Source organism: Miniopterus schreibersii, assembly GCF_964146895.1.
Source record: "Miniopterus schreibersii genome assembly, chromosome: 3".
NCBI classification, from domain to species: Eukaryota; Metazoa; Chordata; class Mammalia; order Chiroptera; family Miniopteridae; genus Miniopterus; species Miniopterus schreibersii.
In genome coordinates this window covers 12,769,541-12,790,951 of record NC_138103.1, presented here as the reverse complement: position 1 = coordinate 12,790,951, position 21,411 = coordinate 12,769,541, and the positions used below count along the sequence as shown (strand labels likewise).

Here is a 21,411-nt window from a genome sequence, read left to right as displayed (position 1 = left end):
GCAATATATGTATTTCAGATGAGACTTGAAAGAACACCACTGTTTCAGGGTGGGGTGCTGGATCCTCCAGGGGAGGGGGAGGGAGGGCCGACTTCCAGGGTGGTCAAGGTCTTGTCAGTGGCACAGCACGAGGTGCTGGGAGTCTGCTGGCAGAGTTCTGGGGAAAACAGTTGCAAATACTAGTGGGGATGTTTTCTGTGGATCCTGGTGAAGCCATGAGCAAGAGGAGGAAGGGGAGAGAGAAGAGAAACCCTTTTCTGGCGATTGTGTGGGGGTTTGGAGGGTCTTTTCCTAGAGCCCCTAAATGCACTCAATGTCAGGGGTCAAGCCGGCCAGGATGGTGATGGGGACCAGTCTGGTCTGATTTCAGAGTACCTGCCCAGAAGGCACTGCCTTAACTGCCACCTCTTGGCATCCTGCTTCTGGGTACTGGTGGTGCCTTTTTTCAATGCAGATCAACTTGTTTGGGAAACTTCTCGGTTGTTTATACCTTACAGTTAATGAATTCATGGGCACCGAAAGAGCGGAAATGTTCAGTGACCATTTGACTTGCATCGGTGGATTGTGAGACTGGGTTTGGGGGTGCAGGGTGATCACCACACAGCATCTCCATTCTAGCAGCACCTCGAGGCAGGACCCTCTGCTTGGCAAGAGGCATCTCCCTCCCCTTCCTGCCCGGCTCATTCATGCAACTCTATGTACCTGGCCAGCCCACATGACTTCCTCCTCATATGACCAATTTATCTGTCTTAAAACTGAAAGTTCCAGGAACCTCCCCCCTTCAGGCAGACTAGGATAGTTGGGTCTCCCTACTCCCTGTCCAGCCTGGCCCTGCTGCTGTGTCCCAGGCTAGGAGCTGTGGTCCCCTTTGCAGAGGAGGAGGCTGGAACTAAGGCCTTCTGAAATCCCCACTCTGCTGACCCCATCCCTTGTTCTGGCCACTCCCCAAGTGCCTTCCCTTGCTGGAGTGGAGTGGGCCACCGTCCTGAGGCAGCTGCCCTGGGAGTGGGTACAGCATCTCCTTTCCAGCTTTCAAGGCCTTCAGGGCCCACCCCCTGGGGCTGGGATCTAGGAGGGGGAGTTCTGCCACTGTCCTTGGCAAGGATTCTGCCTGCAGCTCTACGTGGGATCAGGCCAAAGGCCAGCTTCCCCCACCCCCATGGGGGAGAGGACTGTCGTCTTCCATGATTGCTTCGGGCAGGCTGCAGTTGGAACTGCGGCTTCCCACCTTCAGGAGCATTGAGGGGGCCTGTCAGGATGCAAACGATCACACAGAGACCTACCTGGGCCTCCCTCCTCCCTCCCTCAGCTGCAGGAACCAACTAGGGCACTGATTCTGATGTAAACCTGGAAAATGGCTGGGAAGGCAGCTTTGAGGGGCCGAGGGGATTGATATGAGGGGTAGAGAGTGGCATGCCCAGGTGCCCATGGCTGCCCTCATGTCAGGGCTTCAGGGGACAAGGCTGGCATGGGGTGCTCCCCCAGGAACCCCCAGCTGCCTGTCTACCCAGTCCAGGCCATACCTCTCTTCCCTGCCTCGCAGAAGTCCAGGCCTCATACCTGTGTACAGCACCCAAGAAGTATGGCCTCTTGGGCAGGAGCTGGAGAGATGAGGTTTCATTGTGTGACCCTGGGAGTCACACCAATGTCCCTGCCCCAAAACTCCTGTTCTGCCAATGACACAGGCCTGGGGCAGCTCAGGCCCTTTGCCACTGTGGGAAGTATGACAGAGGAGGGGCGGTTGGTTGCAATTCTCTGCTGAGGGTCAGCCACGATGGTTCTGGACAGTGGCTCTGGGAGGCTGACCCTGGGGTGGTGGCCCAAGGAGGGTCACCAGCAGGTTCACCCACCCATGTGGGGCAGGCAAAGCCACCCTCCAGAGAGGATACTGGGCCAGTCACCCTCGTCCACAGTCAGCAAAGTGCAAGATGAAAGATTTTATTTTGGGGAGAAGTTGCCAAAAATACTCATCTGTGATATGGAGGTGGGGATGGAGGCAGGGGCTGCAGCGCCAGTGCCTGCCCCAGGCGACATAGACCTGGGTCAGGAAGAACATGGCCCCATTTGGACACAGTCCTTGGAGAGAGAAAAGAGAAGTCAGGGCCAGGAGTGGTCACTAGTGAGCTGGGGGAAGGGCTGGGGGACCATTAGGAAGGGGCAGGCACACAATGTCCCTGGACTCCAATGGCCCCCAGGTCTAGGGAATCCTCCATGCCAGCTCCCCAGCAGAGCCTTGACCCCCCAGTCCTCCCCCAGGGCAGACCCCTGAACAGCTCATCCCCCACCTCACTCCCTGACTCCCTTCATCATCCCAAGGGCCTCTAGTGGATGTTGGGGGGGGGGGCATGCCCTGATACTGCACAGAGGGAAAACTTTTTTAGTCTTTGTGAAATGTGATAGAAGTGTCAGAAGCACACAAAGGACAGAGAGCATGACTGGACAAGCTAGGGAGTGGAAAAGGAAGGGACTGGTAAGCCATCCAGGGGAAGAAAGCAAGCCAGGCGGGCACTGTGCAGGCCGGCAGGTGTGAGCTCTGCTCTGTGACCTGAGGAGGGCCACTGGACTGCCAGGTGGGAAAGTTCTGACCGAAGTTTGCTCTGTTCCCACCAGGTGCATGGGCAGTTAGCACGGGAACTAGACTCATCTAGGTGTGCAGGACCCCAGCCCTAGATGGGACAGAGCAGTCCTGGAGTATTTATTCCAGGGGTATCGCTCCAAGTCCCTCAGGGATTAGCCAGAAGTAAATATAAATCACCAATTTCTTTAAATATTCACTTAATAACAGTAATTACTGGTGGGAATAATCAGCCCCAGTTTTTTTAAATGTGTGCAGTAACATTTGGTTCCCATGAGAAAATTGGTCCTGGTAGAAATAATAGCCCCCAAAGAAAATGGACAGTGGCAGAAGCTGGAACTGGAACCGATACCGATGAAATCATTTCAGCAAAGTAAAAAGGAAAGTGTTTTTTAAACTACTTTAACTGTGTTGTATTGAAAATTGTTCAAGGAGCCCTGACTGGTGTAGCTCAGTGGTTAGAGCATCGGCCCACACACCAAAGGGTCGTGGGTTCGATTTCCAGTCAAGGGCATGTACCTGGGTTGCAGGTTCGATCCCCGGCCCCATCAAGGCACATGCGGGAGGCAACCAATCCATGTGTCTCTCTCACATCGATGTTTCTCTCTCCCCCCCTCCCTTTCCTTCCCACTCTCTCTCAAAATCAATAGAAAAAATACCCTCCCATGAAGATTAGTTAAAAAAAAAAAGGAAAACTGGTCAAGGAATTAGATTGGCTTAGTGGAGAACTCAATCCAAAAAGCAAAGAGTGAAAACAGCTACTGGGTCACAGTGAGTCCCTTATGGAGACCCCTACTCTATGTCCAGGGCCCCTGCACCTTCCCCCCCGGGCTCAGGGCCTGGTCTGGGCTGGCAGAGGGGGTGGAAGGGACAGTGAGGGCACAGGGTGCAGGGCTCACCAGTGGTCGTGTTCCTAGGCGGGCTGCGTGCTGGCTCGGGACTGGAGGCGCTGAGGCCTTGGATGCCTGGTGGACCCCGAGGCTTGCTGGGGGTCCTGCAGGGATGGCACCAGCGGTGGCAGCAGTGGCAGGGGTGGCAGAGACGGAGACTGAGCTGGTATCATTGAGTGGGAGCCTGAAGTCACTGAGCGGATGCTGGTATGGGAGCGCAGGGCTGGGAGGGGCAAAAGAGACCCATGTTTTGCCCTAAGAGCATTCTGGGTAGAGGCTGGCCTGATTAAGAAGAGAAGCCCCACGCTGAAAGTTCTTCACCATGGCTCACCCAGTCACAGGCACCCTAAACTTCTGGGGGGAGGGGCGACCCAAAGTGGAGCAGAGCATCCAGAGGAGTTCCAGCTGGCCCAAGGTTGCTGTGCCTCAGCTTCCCCCTCTTTCAAATGGGCTAGTAGTCCCCACCTCCCCCAGCTGGGACAGAGATAAATGAAATAAGAAGGAAGAGAGTGCTTTGTACACTGTAAAGCTCCCACAAATGCCTGATACAGGGCAATACGAATCAGGGAGCTCAGTTCCCTCCCGCCTGGCTCACGGGGCCCCAGCAAAAAGGCCCAGGAAAATAAATGGGCTCCCTTATCCCACCTCTGCAACCAACTGGACACTTGGGAAAAGACACCCGGCCTGGGTGGCCAGGCCAGGAAGCCTGGCTGAAAGGGTAAAGCAGGGGCCCAGAATGGCTGGAGGCCTGGCCAGGGAGCTGGGTGCTGGGTGGGGGCCACTCCAGGGGCCTTCTCGGGCCCTGGCACAGATAGAGCATGTGAGAGATGTACAAGGTAGGACTGGGGGACCCAACCAGAATCCCAGTTGGGCCAAGGAGCTGGGGAACAGGTACTCACGGGGGTAGATGACACCATAGCGGTCATATAGGTTTCGAGTCGGGGGATGTGGAATCTTCACAGCTTAGTGGGAAAGGGAGGGGAAGAGACAGGAATGGGTGGCGGCTCTTCCAGAGTTCAGCCCCTCCCTGGAGCCCCCATCCTGTCCTCTAGCTCCTTCAAAGGCCTTTTTACTCTGGGGGACTGCCGTTTTCCCAGGTCAGCCCCCCTCCACCTACCCTCCCTATTTGTGTATGGAAGGACCTTCTCCCCGCCCCCCCACACCCCGCCTTCTCGAGCTTCTTAAAGCTAAGATGTTAGAAAAAACCTTTTTGAAAGTAACTCGAAACCAGGGAGGAGAGTTAATAAGATACAGGTGAAATGCTGGCAGGACTACTCACAGGTTAGATGCCTGGCAGTTCTTTAGATCTTCCCACGCCACTGGGAGCCAGACCATCATAGCGCCCCCACCCCACCTTGCCATCCTTCATCTTTTGTGTGTGTGCATTTTTTTAGTAAAATTCACATAACATAAAATTAACAATTTAAAGGGAACAGTTTGATGGCATTAAGTTCATTCTCAAGGTTGTGCAGCCATTGTCTCCACCTAGTTCCTGAGCGTTTCATGACCCCAAAGGAAACCCGTACCCCTGAGGCGGTTATTCCCTTTCCTCCCCTCTTTCCTCTCCCCCCCCCCCCCCCCAGCTCCTAGCAACCGCTAATCTGCTTCTGTCGCTGTGATTTACCTGTGCTGGGCTTTTCACAGGAGGGGGGATCACACAATATGAAGTCTTTTGGATTTGGCTCCACCCTCCACTTTTGAGCCCAAGGGGTCCCTTTCTGCCTGTCCAGCCAAGAACCACCATGACTGGCCATCCAGCACCCAGACCGAAGGCCGCTGTGGGAGAGGTGGGACCGTGTAGGAAGCCACGGGAGCAAAGGTGGAGGGAGGAAGAGGAGGGGGGAGGTACCCGCAGGAGCCAAGCCTCGCACCAGGCAAGAGTCGCCAGGGCACCAAGCTCCTGTGCAGGACACCAGTTGTTCCTTCTGCCTGAACAGCTATGTCCTGACAGTTCCTGCCTCAGATGTCCCTTCTCAGAGAATCCTTTAGACACCCACTCCACAGGGACCTCTTCCTGGTCATTCTTTCCCCCATTTCCATGTTTCATCTTATTTTCTCGCTGACTGACTCATTGACATGTCACCATTCCTCATGGAGTAAAAACTCTAAGGGAGCAGTAACTATATTGATTACACTGGATTTCTGAAAACCAACAAGGGCTTAGGAATGAGCTGGGTCATGTGGCAGCAGGAGGTGCCACCAGCATCTCCCTTTAAGAAAGAGCTTGGTGTTGCCCTAGCCAGTTTAGCTCAGTGGTTGGAGTGGCAGCCCGTGGACTGAACGGTCCCGGGTTCGATTCCGACTAAGGGCACGTACCTCGGTTGTAGTCTTGATCCCTGGAGAACGAGTGCAGGAGGCAACCAGTCAATGTGCCTCTCTCACATCAATGTTTCTCTCTCTCTCTCCCTCCCACCCTCTCTGAAAATCAATGGAAAGGGCATCCTCGGGTGAGAATTATAAATAAATAAAGAAATAAAGAACTTGGTGTTCAGCTGCAGGAAGTGCAGAGAGCAAATAGCTGCCATCTGTTAGCACCTTGGGGTCTGTTAGCAGCTCAGGGTCTGCTAGTACTTTGGGGTTCTACTAGCACCTCAGGTCTGTTATCCCTTCAGGGCCTGTTAGCACTTCCAACCAATGATGGGAGCACAGGGCCTGGCCACCAGCTGGGCTGTTTGCTCAGAAGCTCCCCCGTTGGGCTGGCCAGGTCTGTGACTGTCTGAGGGTCTCTTCCTGCTCCCTTCCTTGCCATCCTCCTCTTTGTTAATGCCCTTTCCTTCCAAACCTCTTGTATGCCTGTCACGGGGTCTACAACCTTGGGGACCCAACTGGCACCACCTTGATTCCCCATGAGCTTCTGGGATCCATAGCTTGGGCCATGTCCCTGGAATCAGAGTTAAGAACCACCACCTGTGTGCTTTATGCGTTCTGCACAAGAGCAAATGCCTGGCTGAGGGGTGGTCCTGGCCCCCACTCTGATCCCCAGTTGGCACCTGTATCCTTCCGTGAGTCAGAGGCAGGACCTGCCAACCAACCGACCAGTAAGAGTGTTGAATTGCTTCCTTTCAAGGTAAGGGATGTGGGCCCAGGGTACAGAATCCAAATGGATACACAGTGAGGCCTGGGAGCCCAGTACTGGCCTTGACATCCACAACCTTGGACTCTTCATGTCCAGACCCAAACTCCCCACTTGACTCCAACATCTGCTCCCGCTAGGCTCTCCTCTGAGCTTTCCCAACTCTGCATAATCTAGGAGACTCCCAACAGGAGGAAACACCTGAACCCTGGCAAATAGGAAAGGTTCTCCAGGGGTTCCAGGCTGAGCGCACAGCGTGGGCAGAGGCCCAAAGGCAAGCAATAGCTTGGCTTGTTGAGAGAGAGCAAGTGAATAGTTCCATGAGGTTGGTTGGAGGGGACCGATAAGGCCAGGGGCCAAGGGGCCCTGCAGATCAGCCAAGGAGTCTGGACTCTGAGGGCAATGCCATCCTAGATGTCCATGTCCTAATCCCCAGAATCTGTGAATATATCACCTTCCATGGCAAAGGGGACTTTACAGATGTGATTCAATTGAGGACTTTTGAGACAGGGAGATGGTTCTAGATTATCCAGGTGGGCCCAACATAATCACAGGGTCTTTATGAGGGAATCGGGATGGTTAGAGTCAAAGAAGGAGATATGAGAATGGAAGCTGAAGTCAGAGTGATTCCCTTTGAATATGGAAGAAGGGGTCACAAGACCAGGAATGCAGGAGGCCTCTGGATGGTAGCACTGGCAGGAAAACAGATTCTCCCCCAGAGCCTCAGAAGGAACCCGTCCTGCTGAAAGCTTGATTTTAGCCCAGAAGACTCGTTTCAGATTTCTGACCTCAAGAACTAAGACAAAATAAGTTTGGATTGTTTAAAGCCACTCAATTTATGGTAATTTGTTACAGTATCCGCTCTGAACTGGGAGGGGCCTGGCTAGGGGTGTGTTTTAGGCAGTTCACCCAGAGCTGGTGGGGAAGGTGGGGGCTGGAGACAAGTCTCCTATTCCCTCAGTTCTGCCTTCTACCTCTGTGCCCTTGCCACTGCCTCCTACCTGCCATACTTAGCCTTCCATGGAGAGCCTCTGAAAGTCTAGCCTGCTGACTAGCAGCCTCGGCATGCCCACCCGCTCTCCTGCTGGGGGTATCACTCACTCGGAATCAGGTGTTTCTCTGCCCTGAGATCCTGACCACAGTGCAGGCATCTGGAGACCACAGGCTGGCTGGACACCCCTCGGTGCCCCCTGTGGGGCTGTCAAAGGGCTGAATGCCCAGCAGGATAAGGTAGAAACAGTGGAACGAACAGATGAATGCATCTGGGACCAGGCTCACACCAACTAGTTTAGGTTTAGTTTGGATTAGATTATTCTTTTGAGTAAATAAGTGAGCACTAAGAGCATACTGGTCAAAACATCTGGCCACAGGTAGACTTCTAATTGATTTTTAACGCTAGTTAGACTTTTTTGCCCCCAAGCAGGATAAAGCAGTTGAGGTGTCATGATTCAGTCCTGCTTTGCTGCTTAAGGGTCTTGAGGATGAATGAGCCATGGGGAGAAATGCCCTTTCCTCTGGAGGGAGAGGGGCACTAGCTGGTAAATGAATGCGGAGAAGGGCCAGGTATATAAGATTAGCAGGGCCTCTCTGCCAAGGCTGCCCTCACCTGCTCATTTATGCAATGTCTCCCTGGGTTGTTGCATGGCCTGGCAAGAAGACAGACTCATTAAATATTAGCCACTGTTGTTATTATCCTGCCTGTTGATCCCTGAAGCCCAGCCTGAGTCCCCTCCCAACAGCATCCACTGCCAGGTGCCTGGAAAGGAGCCATGAACGCTGCAGGCCACATCCTTACTCTAGGGGGGATGTAGGGTTTAAGATAGTGTCCTGTCATCCTGGACCAGGGGGAGGGCCTGTAGTGGGTTGAATGGTGGCCCTCAAAAGACATGTCCCCTGGAACCTGTGAATGTAACCTTATTTGGAGAAAAGGTCTTTGTGGATGTAATTAAGTGAAGGATCTTGAGATGAGAGCATCCTGGGTTAAGTTGGGCTTTAAATCCAATGACGGGTGTCCTTAAAAGAAACAGAAGAGGAGAATACACAGGGAGAAGGCCATGCAAAGACGGAGGCAGAGACTGGAGAGATGCAGTGACAAGCCCAGTAAGAGAAGGCACCCTTTTGGTCTTGCTGGCCCAGTGCTAGAGCTGAGAGGTAGGGTCCCCAGTAGAAGCCAGATGGAGCCAGGGCCTCAACACTGCAGAAACTAGAGAACTGATTCCACACGTGTGACAGACTCTCCCCTAGCCCAATCCTAGTCTGTCCTTGACATTAGGACACAGGCCTCCAGGGTCTGTCCACATGTCCTCTTCATCACACCCACCCACACCCCAATCTCTGCACCTCAGGTGGGCTCACCTTTCTGAGTGCCTGACTTCCCAGGGCCTTTGCACCTGCTCTTCCTTCCACCTGGACAGCTCTCCTCCCACCTGACCACTTCATCCAGTAAAACCCTAGTCCCTCTTCAGAGGCCTCAGGGCAGCATCCAGTCCCTCTCCTTGGACCAGTGTCCCTTGTCACAACTCTCCCATCACCAGCCAGCATCCCATCTTTGGGTGGGCCACCAGCACCCCTCCCCAGGCCTGCATACTTTGTCACAACTATCCTAGCACCAGGGCGCTCCCTTCAGGTCAGCTGTTCATCCTCACCTTCAGTTATCTGCTTTTGGCCTGCTTTTCCTACTCATATGGAGACTCCAGGGCACAACCATCTTTTTTGCTCCCCTGAGTCTCCTGGCACCTGGTGCAGTGCCTGGCATATGGTAGGACCCCATTTTTGCAACTGGCTGTGTGAGGGCCCCCCAGTCAGGGTTGCTGCTGGCTCTAGGCCCTGCCTGCATCCGCTCGTGCTGGCCAGCAAAGCCAGGACACTAGGCAGGGGTGCCCAGGAAGGCCTGATGCCCCTCACCAGTCAGCTCCTTCTCCACGCTGGTCAGTGGCCGTGCTCCTTCCTGGCTGTCCATTCGGCCTTTGTATAGGATCCCGTCCACTCCCAGGATGTCCACCTCGGCCTGTTGGAGGACCCAGGCCCCAGGTAAGAGAGTGTTCTTGAGCCTCTAGTATACACACAGGCCCAGCAGATAGAGCACGGCTTCCCCCAGGGTCACCCACCACCCAGGCTGCAGCCTGACTCACGGTATCATAGTCCAACACCTCGGGGTCCCCATAGGGGTAGAGTGTCGACAAGTTATATGGCTTGAAGTTGGCATCATTCCCAGGACTGTTGCTCCAGTCCTCCTGGTCTCCAAGGTTCTGGAGCTGCTGCAGCTGCTGCTGTTCCCTGGGGCAGGGCAGGGGGGTCAGCAGCCGCCTGGAGACCCCTCTGTCCCTGAGTTAGCCTAAGGCTAGGCCCTGAGGGCCTGGCCAGTAGCGAGGGAACACTGGAATTTCTTCCAGCTGATTGTGGGTGGTACAGCCAGGCAGGCCTGGGGTCTGGTAGGTGGATACAGATAGACACAGTGGGGACAGAGAAAAAAATTGATGCCTATGCTCCCCCAGACCCCAGCCACCCCTGGAGGCCTGATCTGGCCTGCCAAGTGCATGCTCTTAGCCTCTTGCTCTCCAGAAGGAATCAGGCGAGGGACATGCGGGCAAGGGGCACAGGCCCCCATGTACCTCCCCTTTGTGTGGCTGTGGTTACTGCTTAGCTGCTATTCTCCACCTGGGAGGGGGGAGGGGAAGCACCATGAAGCCCTGGGATGTCCAGAGGGTGAGGGATGGAGCTGGGACCCAGGGAGCCAGCTGGGTCTGGTGGAAATCCTCAGGTTTAGGTGCCAGCTCTGCCACTCGCTACCTGTGACCTTGGGCAGGTTGCTTACATTCTCTGAGCTTCAATTTCTTCAGCTGTAAAGTAGGATGATAACAGAATACACCTCAAAGGGCAGGGGTTTGGATTCAATGAGGCCGGGTATGTCCGAGCGCTTAGCGCAGTGTTGGCCTGGCCACAGCAAGCCTCGCTGTCATTTACATACTCCAGCGGGAACGGGGCACATTAATCCTAGCTCATAGGGGATTGTGAGATTTAAATGAGAAACCCTTCCCTAACGATTCTTGGCTCATAACAGATGCCCAATACATATTTCCATTCCTTTCCTCTGTGATCATCACAGGCACCGGTCTGTCTGCTGCCCTATCCACCTTCCTGAACATTTCCTTTGCAGATGGCTGGCAATGCCCTAGGATAGTCTTTGGCTCCTGGGACTGCATTTAGATCTCTGCAGGGCTCCTGGGTCCTGAGTGACCTCCGTGGGGCAGACCCTCAGTCTGCTCACCTCATCTGTTGCCGCTGCAGGTACTCGAAGCTGTTGGCACTAGTTGGCCGAAGCCGCGACAGCAGGTGGGCTTTGCGGATGGTGATGAGGTGCCTGTTGGAGAACAGGAGCTCAGTGGAAGGCGTACGTGGCCAGCAGAGGGCACTGGGCTCCCACCTCCTCCAGGAAGCCACCCTCAAACTTGGCCTGAAAGGAGGCTGTCCTCTGCAGAACCCAATAATATTTCTAAGTCATAAAAAAAAAAAAAATCGTTCCAATTATAAAAATAAAAACCAGACACAGACTGAGATGACCAGAACCTGGGGGGAAGGAAAATGGGAGTGACAGTTAGTGGGTAAGGGGCTTCCTTTTGGGGTGATGGAAACGTTCCAGAACTAGAGGTGGAGGCCACACAACATGGTCAGTGTTCAAAATGCCACTGAACTGTTCACTCTAAAATGGTTAATTTATTTTATGTGTATTCTACCTCAATAAAAATAAAAGTAAAGTAAAACAGCAGCCTTCTGAGGAGCTGGAACTGTTCTACATCTTGATCTGAGCCGTGGTTAAAAAAGTGTATACACACGTGTAAAACTCAGCAAGCTGTACAGTCAGCATTTACATGCTCTACTGCATGTATTTAAACCACAGTAAAAATTTAAAGTAATACACACTGATTGTCAGCATTGTAGAAAGCATAAAAAAACACAAAAGCAAAGAAGTACTGTAACCATGTGACAAATATTTTAATATGTGTCCTTCCAGTATTTTTCCATGTTCATATATATTTTTGTCTGGTTGGTTTTTGTTAATCCTCACTGAAGGATATTTTTCCATTGATTTTTAGAGAGAGTGGAAGGAAGGGGGGAAGGGGAGAGGGGGAGAGAAAGAAAGAGAGAGAGAAACATCAATATGAGAGAGACACATGGATTGGCTGCCTCCCGCACACACCCCAACTGGGGCCAGGGATTGAATCTGAAACCCAGGTTCATGCCCTTGACTGGGAATCGAACCCGTGACCCTCTGGTACCCAGGTTTACATCCAAAAGAATTGGAAACAGGTGTTCAAACAAATATATGTACACACATGTTCATAACAGCACCATTCATTCATAAAGGCTAAAGGTGGAAACAACCCAATTATCCATCAATGTACAAATGGATCAGCGATATGTGGCCTCTCCACTCACTAGGATATTATTCAGCTACAACATGGATGAACCTCAAAAACATGATGCTCAGTGGAAGAAGCCAAACACAAGAGACAACATATTGTGAGTTCCATTTCCATGAAATGTCCAGAACAGATTCGAGGTTGTCAGGGGCTGAGGGAAGGGGGCAATAGGAATGATTGCTTAATAGGCCTGGGGTTTCCTTTTGGGACAATGAAAGTATTTGGAATTAAAGGCGGTGGTTGCACGTCATGGTAAATGAACTAAATGCCACTGAATCATTCATTTTAAAATGGCTCATCTTACGCTATGTGACCATCACCTCAATAAATAAAGTATTAGATCATAAAAATGCATGCAAGCCAGTCCCACAAAGTTCAGCTTTTCCCTACAGCTTCCTCCCATTACTTTTCTTTTGGAGCCGACCCATTCCCAGGACAGTGGGCACCGGACAGGGCTGATGAAGAGAGGAAGGGACGACGGTGGCCCGCCCAGGGACAGAGAGCAAATGACATGCAGTCTACAGAACATGTATGTGGATACGCATATAAAGGATGTTTCTAGAACCCCGCAGGCCTCTGTGTGTCTGTCCAGAAGAGAAGGGGTGGGCGCGGGCGCCCCCTGGCTGCTGTACTCACGGGCCAGTCATCATCTCCACAGGCCGGTCACAGGAAATGCATTTCACCCGCTCAAACAGTTTCCTGGAAGACATCCGTTCATCACCCTCGACACCCCAGTCAGGCCCTGAGAGGCTGCCCCTTCCCCAGGCAGTGCTTGGGGGAGACTGCAGGTCTGCCTGTGCCTCAGGACCAGGACTTCTCCCCACATCCTACACCCACTGGCCTGGCCCAGCTCAGCTCAGCTCTGCAGGCCCCTGCTGACCCCCTGTGTGGCCTCCTGGAGCAGAAATGGGGAAATAAAACTGTGTAGTGTGTCTCCCTGCCCTAAACATAATGGAGGTCTTTAAAACCAGGGACCTTCTAGAAAGCTAACCTTCACAGTAGACATCTGGGGCATACGGGGTGATGTGAGGACAGGAACCCCCCCAGGACATTGAATCCCTCTGGCTGGGAAGTGCTGTCTGGATGGGGGTAGGGGACCTGGCTCTGTTCCCAGATCCATCCAGGCTCCACTTATATGTCTCCTTCCCTCTCCGAACATCCTCCTATGTGGAAAAGGGCTTTGGAGCAGATGTGGTCCTGAAGCCCCTTTGCCCATCTCTGAGGGCCTGGGTGATTTCACCCCCTGTCCACACCCAGCTCAGGAGCCCCGCCTCCTCTCCCCATGTCCACACAATCCTCTGGGATCCCCCTCTAGTGTCCTCCCTGGAGAGAGGGTCCCCCAACCTTCACAAGCTCCACCCCTGCCCAGAAGGGGCTCACCTCCTAAAGCCAGCAGCACTGTCGGGGTCAAACCGGAGGCCTTCAATTAGCAGCTTCCTGACTACTTGCCAGACCTCATTTATGTCTTTCTTTAGAACGTCCAAATCCCTGTGGATCAGCTGGAACAACCGAAGGGAAGAAAAGAATGTTTAGTCAATTAATTCACACCCTGCCTCACTCCAAAAAAGGATGGGCAGTAACCTGCAAAGTGACATAGAGTACAAGGAGATTCAACAGAAAAAGTGAGGCAGTTAAAGGAAGGGAACTTTAACCCTTTAAAGTTTGACCAAGCTTGGGTTAGAGGGGAGCTGCCAAGTGAACTTCCCAGCAGCCAAGGCAAAGAAACACCATCAGTTACTGCCTCCAAATTATAAAACCAACCCTATGCTCAACTATAGGCCTGCAGGCCTGAGAAACATTTCTCCCACTGGTCCCCCCAGACAACCGACATTCACACATTCAACACGTATTTACTGAGTGCAAAGTACACATTCAATGGCTTTTAATATGTTCACAGAGTTGTGCAGCCATTATCACAATCAATTTTAGAAAATTTTCATCACTCCCAAAAGAGGCCTCATACTCATTAGCAGTCACCCCTCACTTCCCCCCAGACCCCCAGGGGTAGGCAACCACTAATCTACTTTCCGTCTCTATAGATTTGCTTAATCTGAACATTTCACATAAATGGAACCACACAATCTGTGGCCTTTTTTGTCTGGTTTCTTTCACTGAGCATGATGTTTTCAAGGTTTATCCAGGTTGTAGCATGTATCAGTACTTCATTCCTTTTTATGGCTGAATAATAGATTTTTTTTTAATATGTTTTTATTGATTTTAGAGAGAAAGGAAGGGAGAGGGAGAGAGACAGAAACATCAATGAGAGAGAAACATCACCGTTGGCTGCTTCCTGCACGCCCTCTACTAGGGATACAGCCCGCAACCCAAGCATGTGCCCTGACCTGGAATCAAACCAGTGCCCTCTTGGTGCATAGGTCGATGCGCAACCACTGAGCAACACCGGCCAGGTTGGCTGAATAATATTTGATTTTATGGCTAGACTACGTTTAGTTTATCTATTCATTCGTTGATGGCCATTTGGGTTTTTCTATTTTTTAGCTATTATGACTAATGCTGTTATGACATTCTCGTACAAGTTTTTACATAGATATAAGTTTTCATTTCTCTTGGGTAGATACCTAGGAGTGGACATGGTGAGTGGTATGGTAATTCTGTGTCTAACTTTTTGAAAAACTGCCAGACTGTTTTCCACAGTGGGACTTCTGAATTTTTAAAGTGTTCCTTCCAGTGCCCAGATTTTGGTCTCTAAACACCGATCCCCACTAAAAGGAACCAGGACTCCATACAGGTATGGCTGACTTAGGTCTGAGGAAGGGAATGTTGACAAAAAGCCTGGAACTTCTTGTCATTTAAGAAAACAAGACAGTTATCTGATGACAGAGGATCAAGTCAAAGGGCTCAGAAGCCAGCTCACAGGCCACAGATGAGACCATGTGAGTGACAAAATAAATAATAACTTAATTGACTGAGTGAATTGAATATATAAAAATCCACGATTCATAGTGGCATGAAAAAGAAATAAAAAAATAAAAATGTAAACTCTCATTTGCCACCATGTTTTGGATGTGGGCATTTCCATCAATATCTTACCCTGAAAACTGGTCATTAAAGGAAATAATTCATCATTTTTTCTGTCTTCCCTGAAAGAACCATATTTCAGGGTAATCAGCTCAAGTTGACGAAAGAAAGCTCTGTATAGATTTCTAGCTGATAAATGTAGAATCTACATCTGTCTTGCTCTCCTGGGTCACTTGTTCCGGGGGAAGTCTGCTGCAATGTTGTGAGGCCGCTAGGGCAGCCCTAAGAAGGAGTAGGTGTGGTGAGGAAGGGAGGAGTCTTGCCCACAGCCATGTGAAGGCTCTTTCTTGCAAGTGGCTCCTCCAGCCCAGTCAACCTCCAGATGATGGCAACCTCATGGGAGACCCTGAGCCACCCAGGTAAGTTACTCCCAAATTCTTTTATTTTTAAAAATATGTTTTTATTGATTTTAAAGAGAGGAGAAGAGAAAGGGATAGAGAGATAGAAACTTGATGAGAGAGAAACATCGATCGGCTGCCTCCTGCATACCCCCCTATTAGGGATCGAGCCCGAAACCCAGGCATGTGCCCTGACCAGTAATCGAATCAGTGACCTATTGATTCATGGGGCAACCACTGAGCAACACTAGCTGGGCAGCTGCTCCCAAATTCTTGACCTTCAAAAACTAAATGTGTGTTGGTTTAGCTGTTGAATTCTGGGGTAATTTGTTACACCACAGCAAGTGATAACTAATACAGGAAAACTCACCTTGGTGCCCAGGTCCTTGCTGAGCTGCTCCACAGCCTTCTTCCAGTCATCCTCTTGGGCCACGATCCTTAATAGCATGCTCTGGATCATCTCGTTCAGCTCCACTGCCACTGTCTCCAGGTCAATCCGGCTTGCCTTGCCTGCCAGGATGCTCCTGTCAGCTTTCTAGAGAGAGAAGGGACTCAGGGAGGCAGAGCTGCTGGGGTGGGAGCAAGGGGAAGCTGGGGGAGATCAGACCACTTTGGTCAAGTTTTTCAAGTTTGGTACCCTGGACATCTAGCCTTGGCTTAAATTCAACCCTAGGGTCTATGCTGGCTCAAAGACAATCATCAGATCTAACCCAAGGTCTTCCTATGACAGAGAAGTTGGTGCATGATTTTTCAGTTCACATAACAAATTGTCACTAACCCTAAGGCATTGAAAATAGGAGTTGATGGAGGGAGACTCTGAAGTCTCTGCCAGGTTTTGTCTTGGCGGGATGATTCCATTTCCCCGGGTGGGAGAGCCAGGGCTCAGGATGGGGGAGCAGGACGGGGAGAGGAATCTGCTCACTCACCTCTTTCAACTCCTGCTCCATCATATTTTTGTCTGCCTTGTGCATTTCTAGGTTTTTTATTTGAGACTGGAGATTCTAAGAGCAGAAGCAAAGGGCATGTCAGCCATCCTTGGGAGCTCTGAGGATAATACCCACCTCTCACCTCCACCCTTGCTGTGTGCTAGGAAGGGACCATGAGGCCAGGTGGACAGCAGGTAGGGGGGGCACATGGGAAAGCTTGGGCTCCTGGGCTCCTAGTGCCCAGATTAGAAGGGAAGAAACGTGGGACTGGAGAAAAGCTGTCCTCTTGGAGGTGGACATGCCAACTTTGCTGCACAGGGAGGCAGACCTGAAGAAGGAAAGCATAAATCAGTGCTTTGGCTCCTTAGATGTTTAAGGCAAGTTCATCTCTTCTGATCTGTAATGAGGTCCCAGTAAGAACTGCAGTCTATTCATCTGCCAAGCACTTACATGTCACACAATGTACCCCATTGTCAAAGGAAAATCCTTGTTTCCCTTCTCCATGACTCCACATAGAACCAATTCTCTCCATTAGTTCTGCCCTCTGCCTACTTACTGAACTCTCTCTATGAGGGTGCAGCAGCTAACCTGATTGGGAAGAACCTCACACCCACTGGGCCATGTCCCCAGAGGGTGAGGTCACTTTTCCTCCAAATCAGAAAACACTCTTCTATGTCTCCCTTCATCTGGCCTTCCTCTCACCCTTAGCAACAGAACCTCTAACTTTTAGCTGGCATCTGACCTCCCAGAATCATGACTACATTTCACAGCCTCCCTTATAGCTCGGTGTGACCACTGGGGTAAAAAATGGAAGTGGGCAGGTGTCTTCTTGCTGCTGGCTTGAATGCAGAGTTAATATCTAGAGTTCCAGCAGGCAGCTTGGAGCTTGAGGTGACCTTGTGAATGGAAGTCACTATGGAATTCTAGACCAGCTCTAGACCAATCATTTCTGACTTTCTTGTTTTCCTGAGTTACCTTGTTTCAGCCAGTTATTTGGGGGTTTATGTTATTGGAAGTTGAACCTAATTCTAATTAATGCAGAACTCCATCGCATCCACTTGCAAAGGGAAAGTAATGTTTTCCATAGAGTCAAAAAGAAACCCTGCTGCATTCTTAGCGGGAGACACTCCAAGAGACAAACTTTAAGGTAATGGATACGTTTCCCTCTTGATTTGGGTAGTGGTGACATGGGTGTGTAAATAGGCAAAAATTAATCTACCTTGTATACTTAAAACCTGGGCATTTTACTGTGCATAAATTATGCTTTGATTAAAAACACAAATACCACTGCTTACTCCCAAGAGCCTAGACGGTGTCTGTCTTATTGACCGCTGTGTCACCAGGCCCTAGAAGGGCACCTGGTGCAGAGCAAAGGCTCAGGAACATTGGCTGAATGACTCAACGAATGAGTAAGAGGGTTTTTTGCATCACCTGTTATGCTCATAACATTTTCTCACCCCCATCCAGGTAAAGCAGTAACACCTGTTCCAGATGTGCCTGCAAGCCCGCATTTCTCTACCAGAAGGGCTGAATGGGGGCTGCTGATTTCTCGCACATGTTCACTTAGGACATATTTAATGAGCCCTGACCGGTTTTGCTCAGTGGTTAGAGCGTTGGCCTGCGGACTGAAGGGTCCTGGGTTCGATTCCATCCAAGGGCACGTACTTCGGTTGCAGGCTGGTCGGGGCATGTGTGCAAGAGGCAACCAATCAATGTGTCTCTCTCACATCCATGTTTCTTTCTCTCTCTCTCTCCCTTCTACTCTCTCTGAAAAGCAATGGAAAAAATATCCTCAGGTGAGGGTTAAAAAAAAAAAGACATTTAATGAAACATGTATTGTATACAAAGCCCTGTTCTTACAGGTCATTCTAGGGTTAACCTTTTTAAGCAATTAATTCTTTCTTGTTGGCACAAAGGACAGGAAGGAAGTCAAGACAGAGGCTGCCTCGCTCCATTTGGCGCTGTTTGGTCCGGCCTCATCCTCTCGAGTTTCTCTCAACCAGTGATGACTAGTTGGAGACAGATACCGTGACCCTTCCTCCCCTGAGCAGGGCAGGCCATGGTGCTGGGTACACATCAGACATGTTAAATGAACTGGCTCATCTCCATTGAGGAAGGGCCCCAATGTATTAACAGATCCCTAGGACATGGCAGCGCAGCCTCCTTGAACCAGTGCCCACGTACCAAGGGGTCGCGGGTTGGATTCCCAGTCAAGGGCACATACCTGGGTTACAGGTTTGATCCCTGGCCCAGATCGAGGCACGTGAGGGAGGCAACTGACCAATATGTCTCTCTCATATTGATGTTTTTTTTAAAAAAAAGGAAAAGAAAAAAAAAGAAGGCCCAGAGTTGTCAGGAGATGACGTTATTCCTGTTCTTGGTACTCATAAGGTCTGATTACCCTAGACTTCTCCGTCCACACGCAGTCCAGAAGCTCTCCCTCCCACCTGCACTTAGGCTGGGAAATGGCTCCCCGGGTACGAGTTTTTTTTCTGTCTGAGTTGCCCTGTGTGGGGCCTCCCCCTTTTGCCCCCTGCATCCTAACGCATCCCACCCATAGCCCTCTGACTGGTCATCAGGAGCCCCCTAGGAAACCAGTTCAGTTGGTTCTGTCTGGAATTTCTTCTCTTTCTACTCTGGGAATGACCTTGATCCCTTCTCCAAATGTCTGGGACACGTCCCAGACTGGACTGGTCCTGAGGTCCGGCTCACGGAGAAGGAATCTGGTGGAGTGAGCCCCTGGTAAAGGTTCTGTATCATCGCCACACTTCTCATGTCAGCAACTCTGCTGTTCCAGAAAGGCCTTGGCACTGACTGGTCAGAAACGAGGTGGTTTAGGGGAAAAGTTATGAATGTAACAGTTGGTGCAAGAAATCCTGTGAATCACTCGATTCTTTCAACACATTTTGGGCCTTCACTCTGCGCCAGGCACCCTTCTAGGGGTGGGTGACCCGGCGGTCAACAAGGCGGCCACTGTCTAGGCCCTTCTGCTTACATGTGTGTGCGCACGTGGGGAGGGGATTTGTTTGTTTCTAACTGAAGTGTAATTTATACACAAGAAAATGCCAGTAAAATTTCCACTGCTTCTCCTGTGAAACCTTGGAGAGAGTCTACATATCCCGATAAGGAATCGTCCCCTCAGCTGCCGGTCCTGGGACCCCCCAGACCTCCGAACCTTTATCTCATCCAGGCGAATATGGATCTTTTCCACTGCCCTGTCCAGCACGATGTAGTGATCCTTTATCACAGCCATTTGGTGGCCCCAAACTCTCTCCAGCTCCTCCTCCTAAAAGGGAGACACACAGACACCAAGGCCTCTGCTTCTGAGGTCACCATGGGCGAGATGGGGCTTGAAGAGTGTACCAGACCAGTGTGTCTCCAACCTGCCATCTTTACTTTTTCCCCCAAACTGCCATCTTAACAACCACCTAGGACACTTGGCCACACACCGGGACCCCTGCACCAGCTGGAGCAGTTCATGGGGCTGCGGCTGCCTTCTCAGCCCCTCGCTGGCCCAGGCCTCCTTTCAGCTAGAGGACAAAGGCTCCATCTGGTTCTGGGTCATAGATTCTGCCATCAACTTGTCTCGTACAATCATCTTCTTAATAAAAGCTCTTTCTGCCCGGGACACTGACCTGCATCCTGGATTTCTGGAGGTTGCCAACCTTTTCTTGCAGTATGTCCACTGTTGTCCCAAGCCTGGAAGAGACTCCCATATGAGCTGAAAGCAAAGGTGGGAGTGGCTGTTGGGGGATGGGATGGAGGAAGATGCTTTGTTTAGACCCCCATGTGCTTCTGTTATGAGATGTTTGAGGCAGTGCTGTCCATTAGAGAGATACTGTGCTGTGAGCTTGGGGGCCTTTGAGGTCATTTAAAATTTTCTAGTAGTCACATTTAAAAAATCTAAAAAGATGCAAGTGACATTAAATTAAATTAAATATTTTATTTAACCCAATATATCCAAAATAGTATCATTTAAATAGGTAATAAAAAATGATTAATGAGATATTTTACATTCTTGTTTCTGTATTAAGCCTTCAATGTCCATTGTGTGCTTCCCACTTAGAGCACATCTGAACTTGAACTAGCCCCATTTTCAAGTGCTCTACAGCCACAAGTCTCTCCAGGTTATCATATTAGACAGAGCAAGCCTAGGAAAATTCTCCAGGATCTACTCCCCTCCCAAAAATGACCCTGAGCAAAACTATGAAATACCTTATTTAGAAGTGTGTTATTCACCATGAAATTAAAAGGAAGATTTAACAAAAGAGGAAAGCAGTAATAAAAAAAAAGGTCTGCTATATCCAGTTCCAGATGAGAGACTGAAAACGAATGAAGAGGACAGAACTAGGAATGTATGAAAAGTCGCAGCCAAGCTATATTTACAACCTAACCATAGTTTTCTTAACAAAAATAACAGCTAGTCAGAGGTAGAATTTGGGCTATTGTGGCTTTACAATTTAAATTTAAATTCATTACTATTAGAATCTTAGCCATGCCCCAGTGTTCACTGATATCAATGTGGTTTTTTATAACTATGTGATGTTCTACTTTTTATTTTCAAGATTTGTGCAACAGCACCGCCCGTCAGGGGTGGTGCCGCACATGGGTTGGACTTAGGTTGATTCAACTACTGTACTTGGCAGAGAGCAAAGCAGCGAGGTAATGATTTACAGACAGCAGGGGACTGGATCTCAGAGTAGGTTCCCAGGCAGCAGCAGCAGCAGCAGCATTTCCCCAGGAAGGGTTAGAAAAGTACATTCTTGTGCCCCCTCCCCCAATCGCCTGAGTCAGAAACTCGGGGTGGGCCCCACAGTCTGTGCTTCACCAAGCCCTCCAGGGGCGCTGAGGTGAGCTCCAGGTTAAGAACCACTAGAGTGGGCCACTGCGCTTCTCCATAACCCTCACTGAGCATTTGCCAATCACGGGCACGAAATGGGAGCATAAATCTACTGGTCCCACGGACACCCAGAATGTGACTGTGGTCTTTAAGGATCCATGTGTGCCAGGCAGTTGTCCCTAATCCCAGACTGACTGCTTCATCCGGGGGCTGTTCAGTGCTGCTGGACACTCTGGGGGATCTGGACTTATCAAAACACTGTACAGTAGTACTGTGTCTTATGGACTGATGAAAGGGGGATTTTCAAGAG

General features: G+C 50.6%; 1 protein-coding gene across 1 annotated transcript in view; it reads right to left on the bottom strand.

Moving 5' to 3' along the window:
- Window positions 1–1,919: 1,919 nt before the first annotated feature.
- The window catches only part of LOC308555150 (uncharacterized protein C16orf96), a 36,921-nt gene continuing 17,429 nt past the window's right edge, over window positions 1,920–21,411 (bottom strand). Inside the window, exons 6-17 of the mRNA XM_081133071.1 lie at window positions 19,897–19,982; window positions 19,437–19,547; window positions 16,262–16,336; window positions 15,706–15,870; window positions 13,339–13,457; window positions 12,595–12,657; window positions 10,806–10,898; window positions 9,670–9,814; window positions 9,443–9,545; window positions 4,365–4,427; window positions 3,475–3,688; window positions 1,920–2,076 (exon numbers count right to left, since the gene is read on the bottom strand). Of these exons, the coding sequence (XP_080989197.1) occupies window positions 3,489–3,688; window positions 4,365–4,427; window positions 9,443–9,545; window positions 9,670–9,814; window positions 10,806–10,898; window positions 12,595–12,657; window positions 13,339–13,457; window positions 15,706–15,870; window positions 16,262–16,336; window positions 19,437–19,547; window positions 19,897–19,982 (1,223 nt within the window). The 3' untranslated portion in view covers window positions 1,920–2,076; window positions 3,475–3,488. The remainder of the gene's footprint in view (window positions 2,077–3,474; window positions 3,689–4,364; window positions 4,428–9,442; window positions 9,546–9,669; window positions 9,815–10,805; window positions 10,899–12,594; window positions 12,658–13,338; window positions 13,458–15,705; window positions 15,871–16,261; window positions 16,337–19,436; window positions 19,548–19,896; window positions 19,983–21,411) is intronic.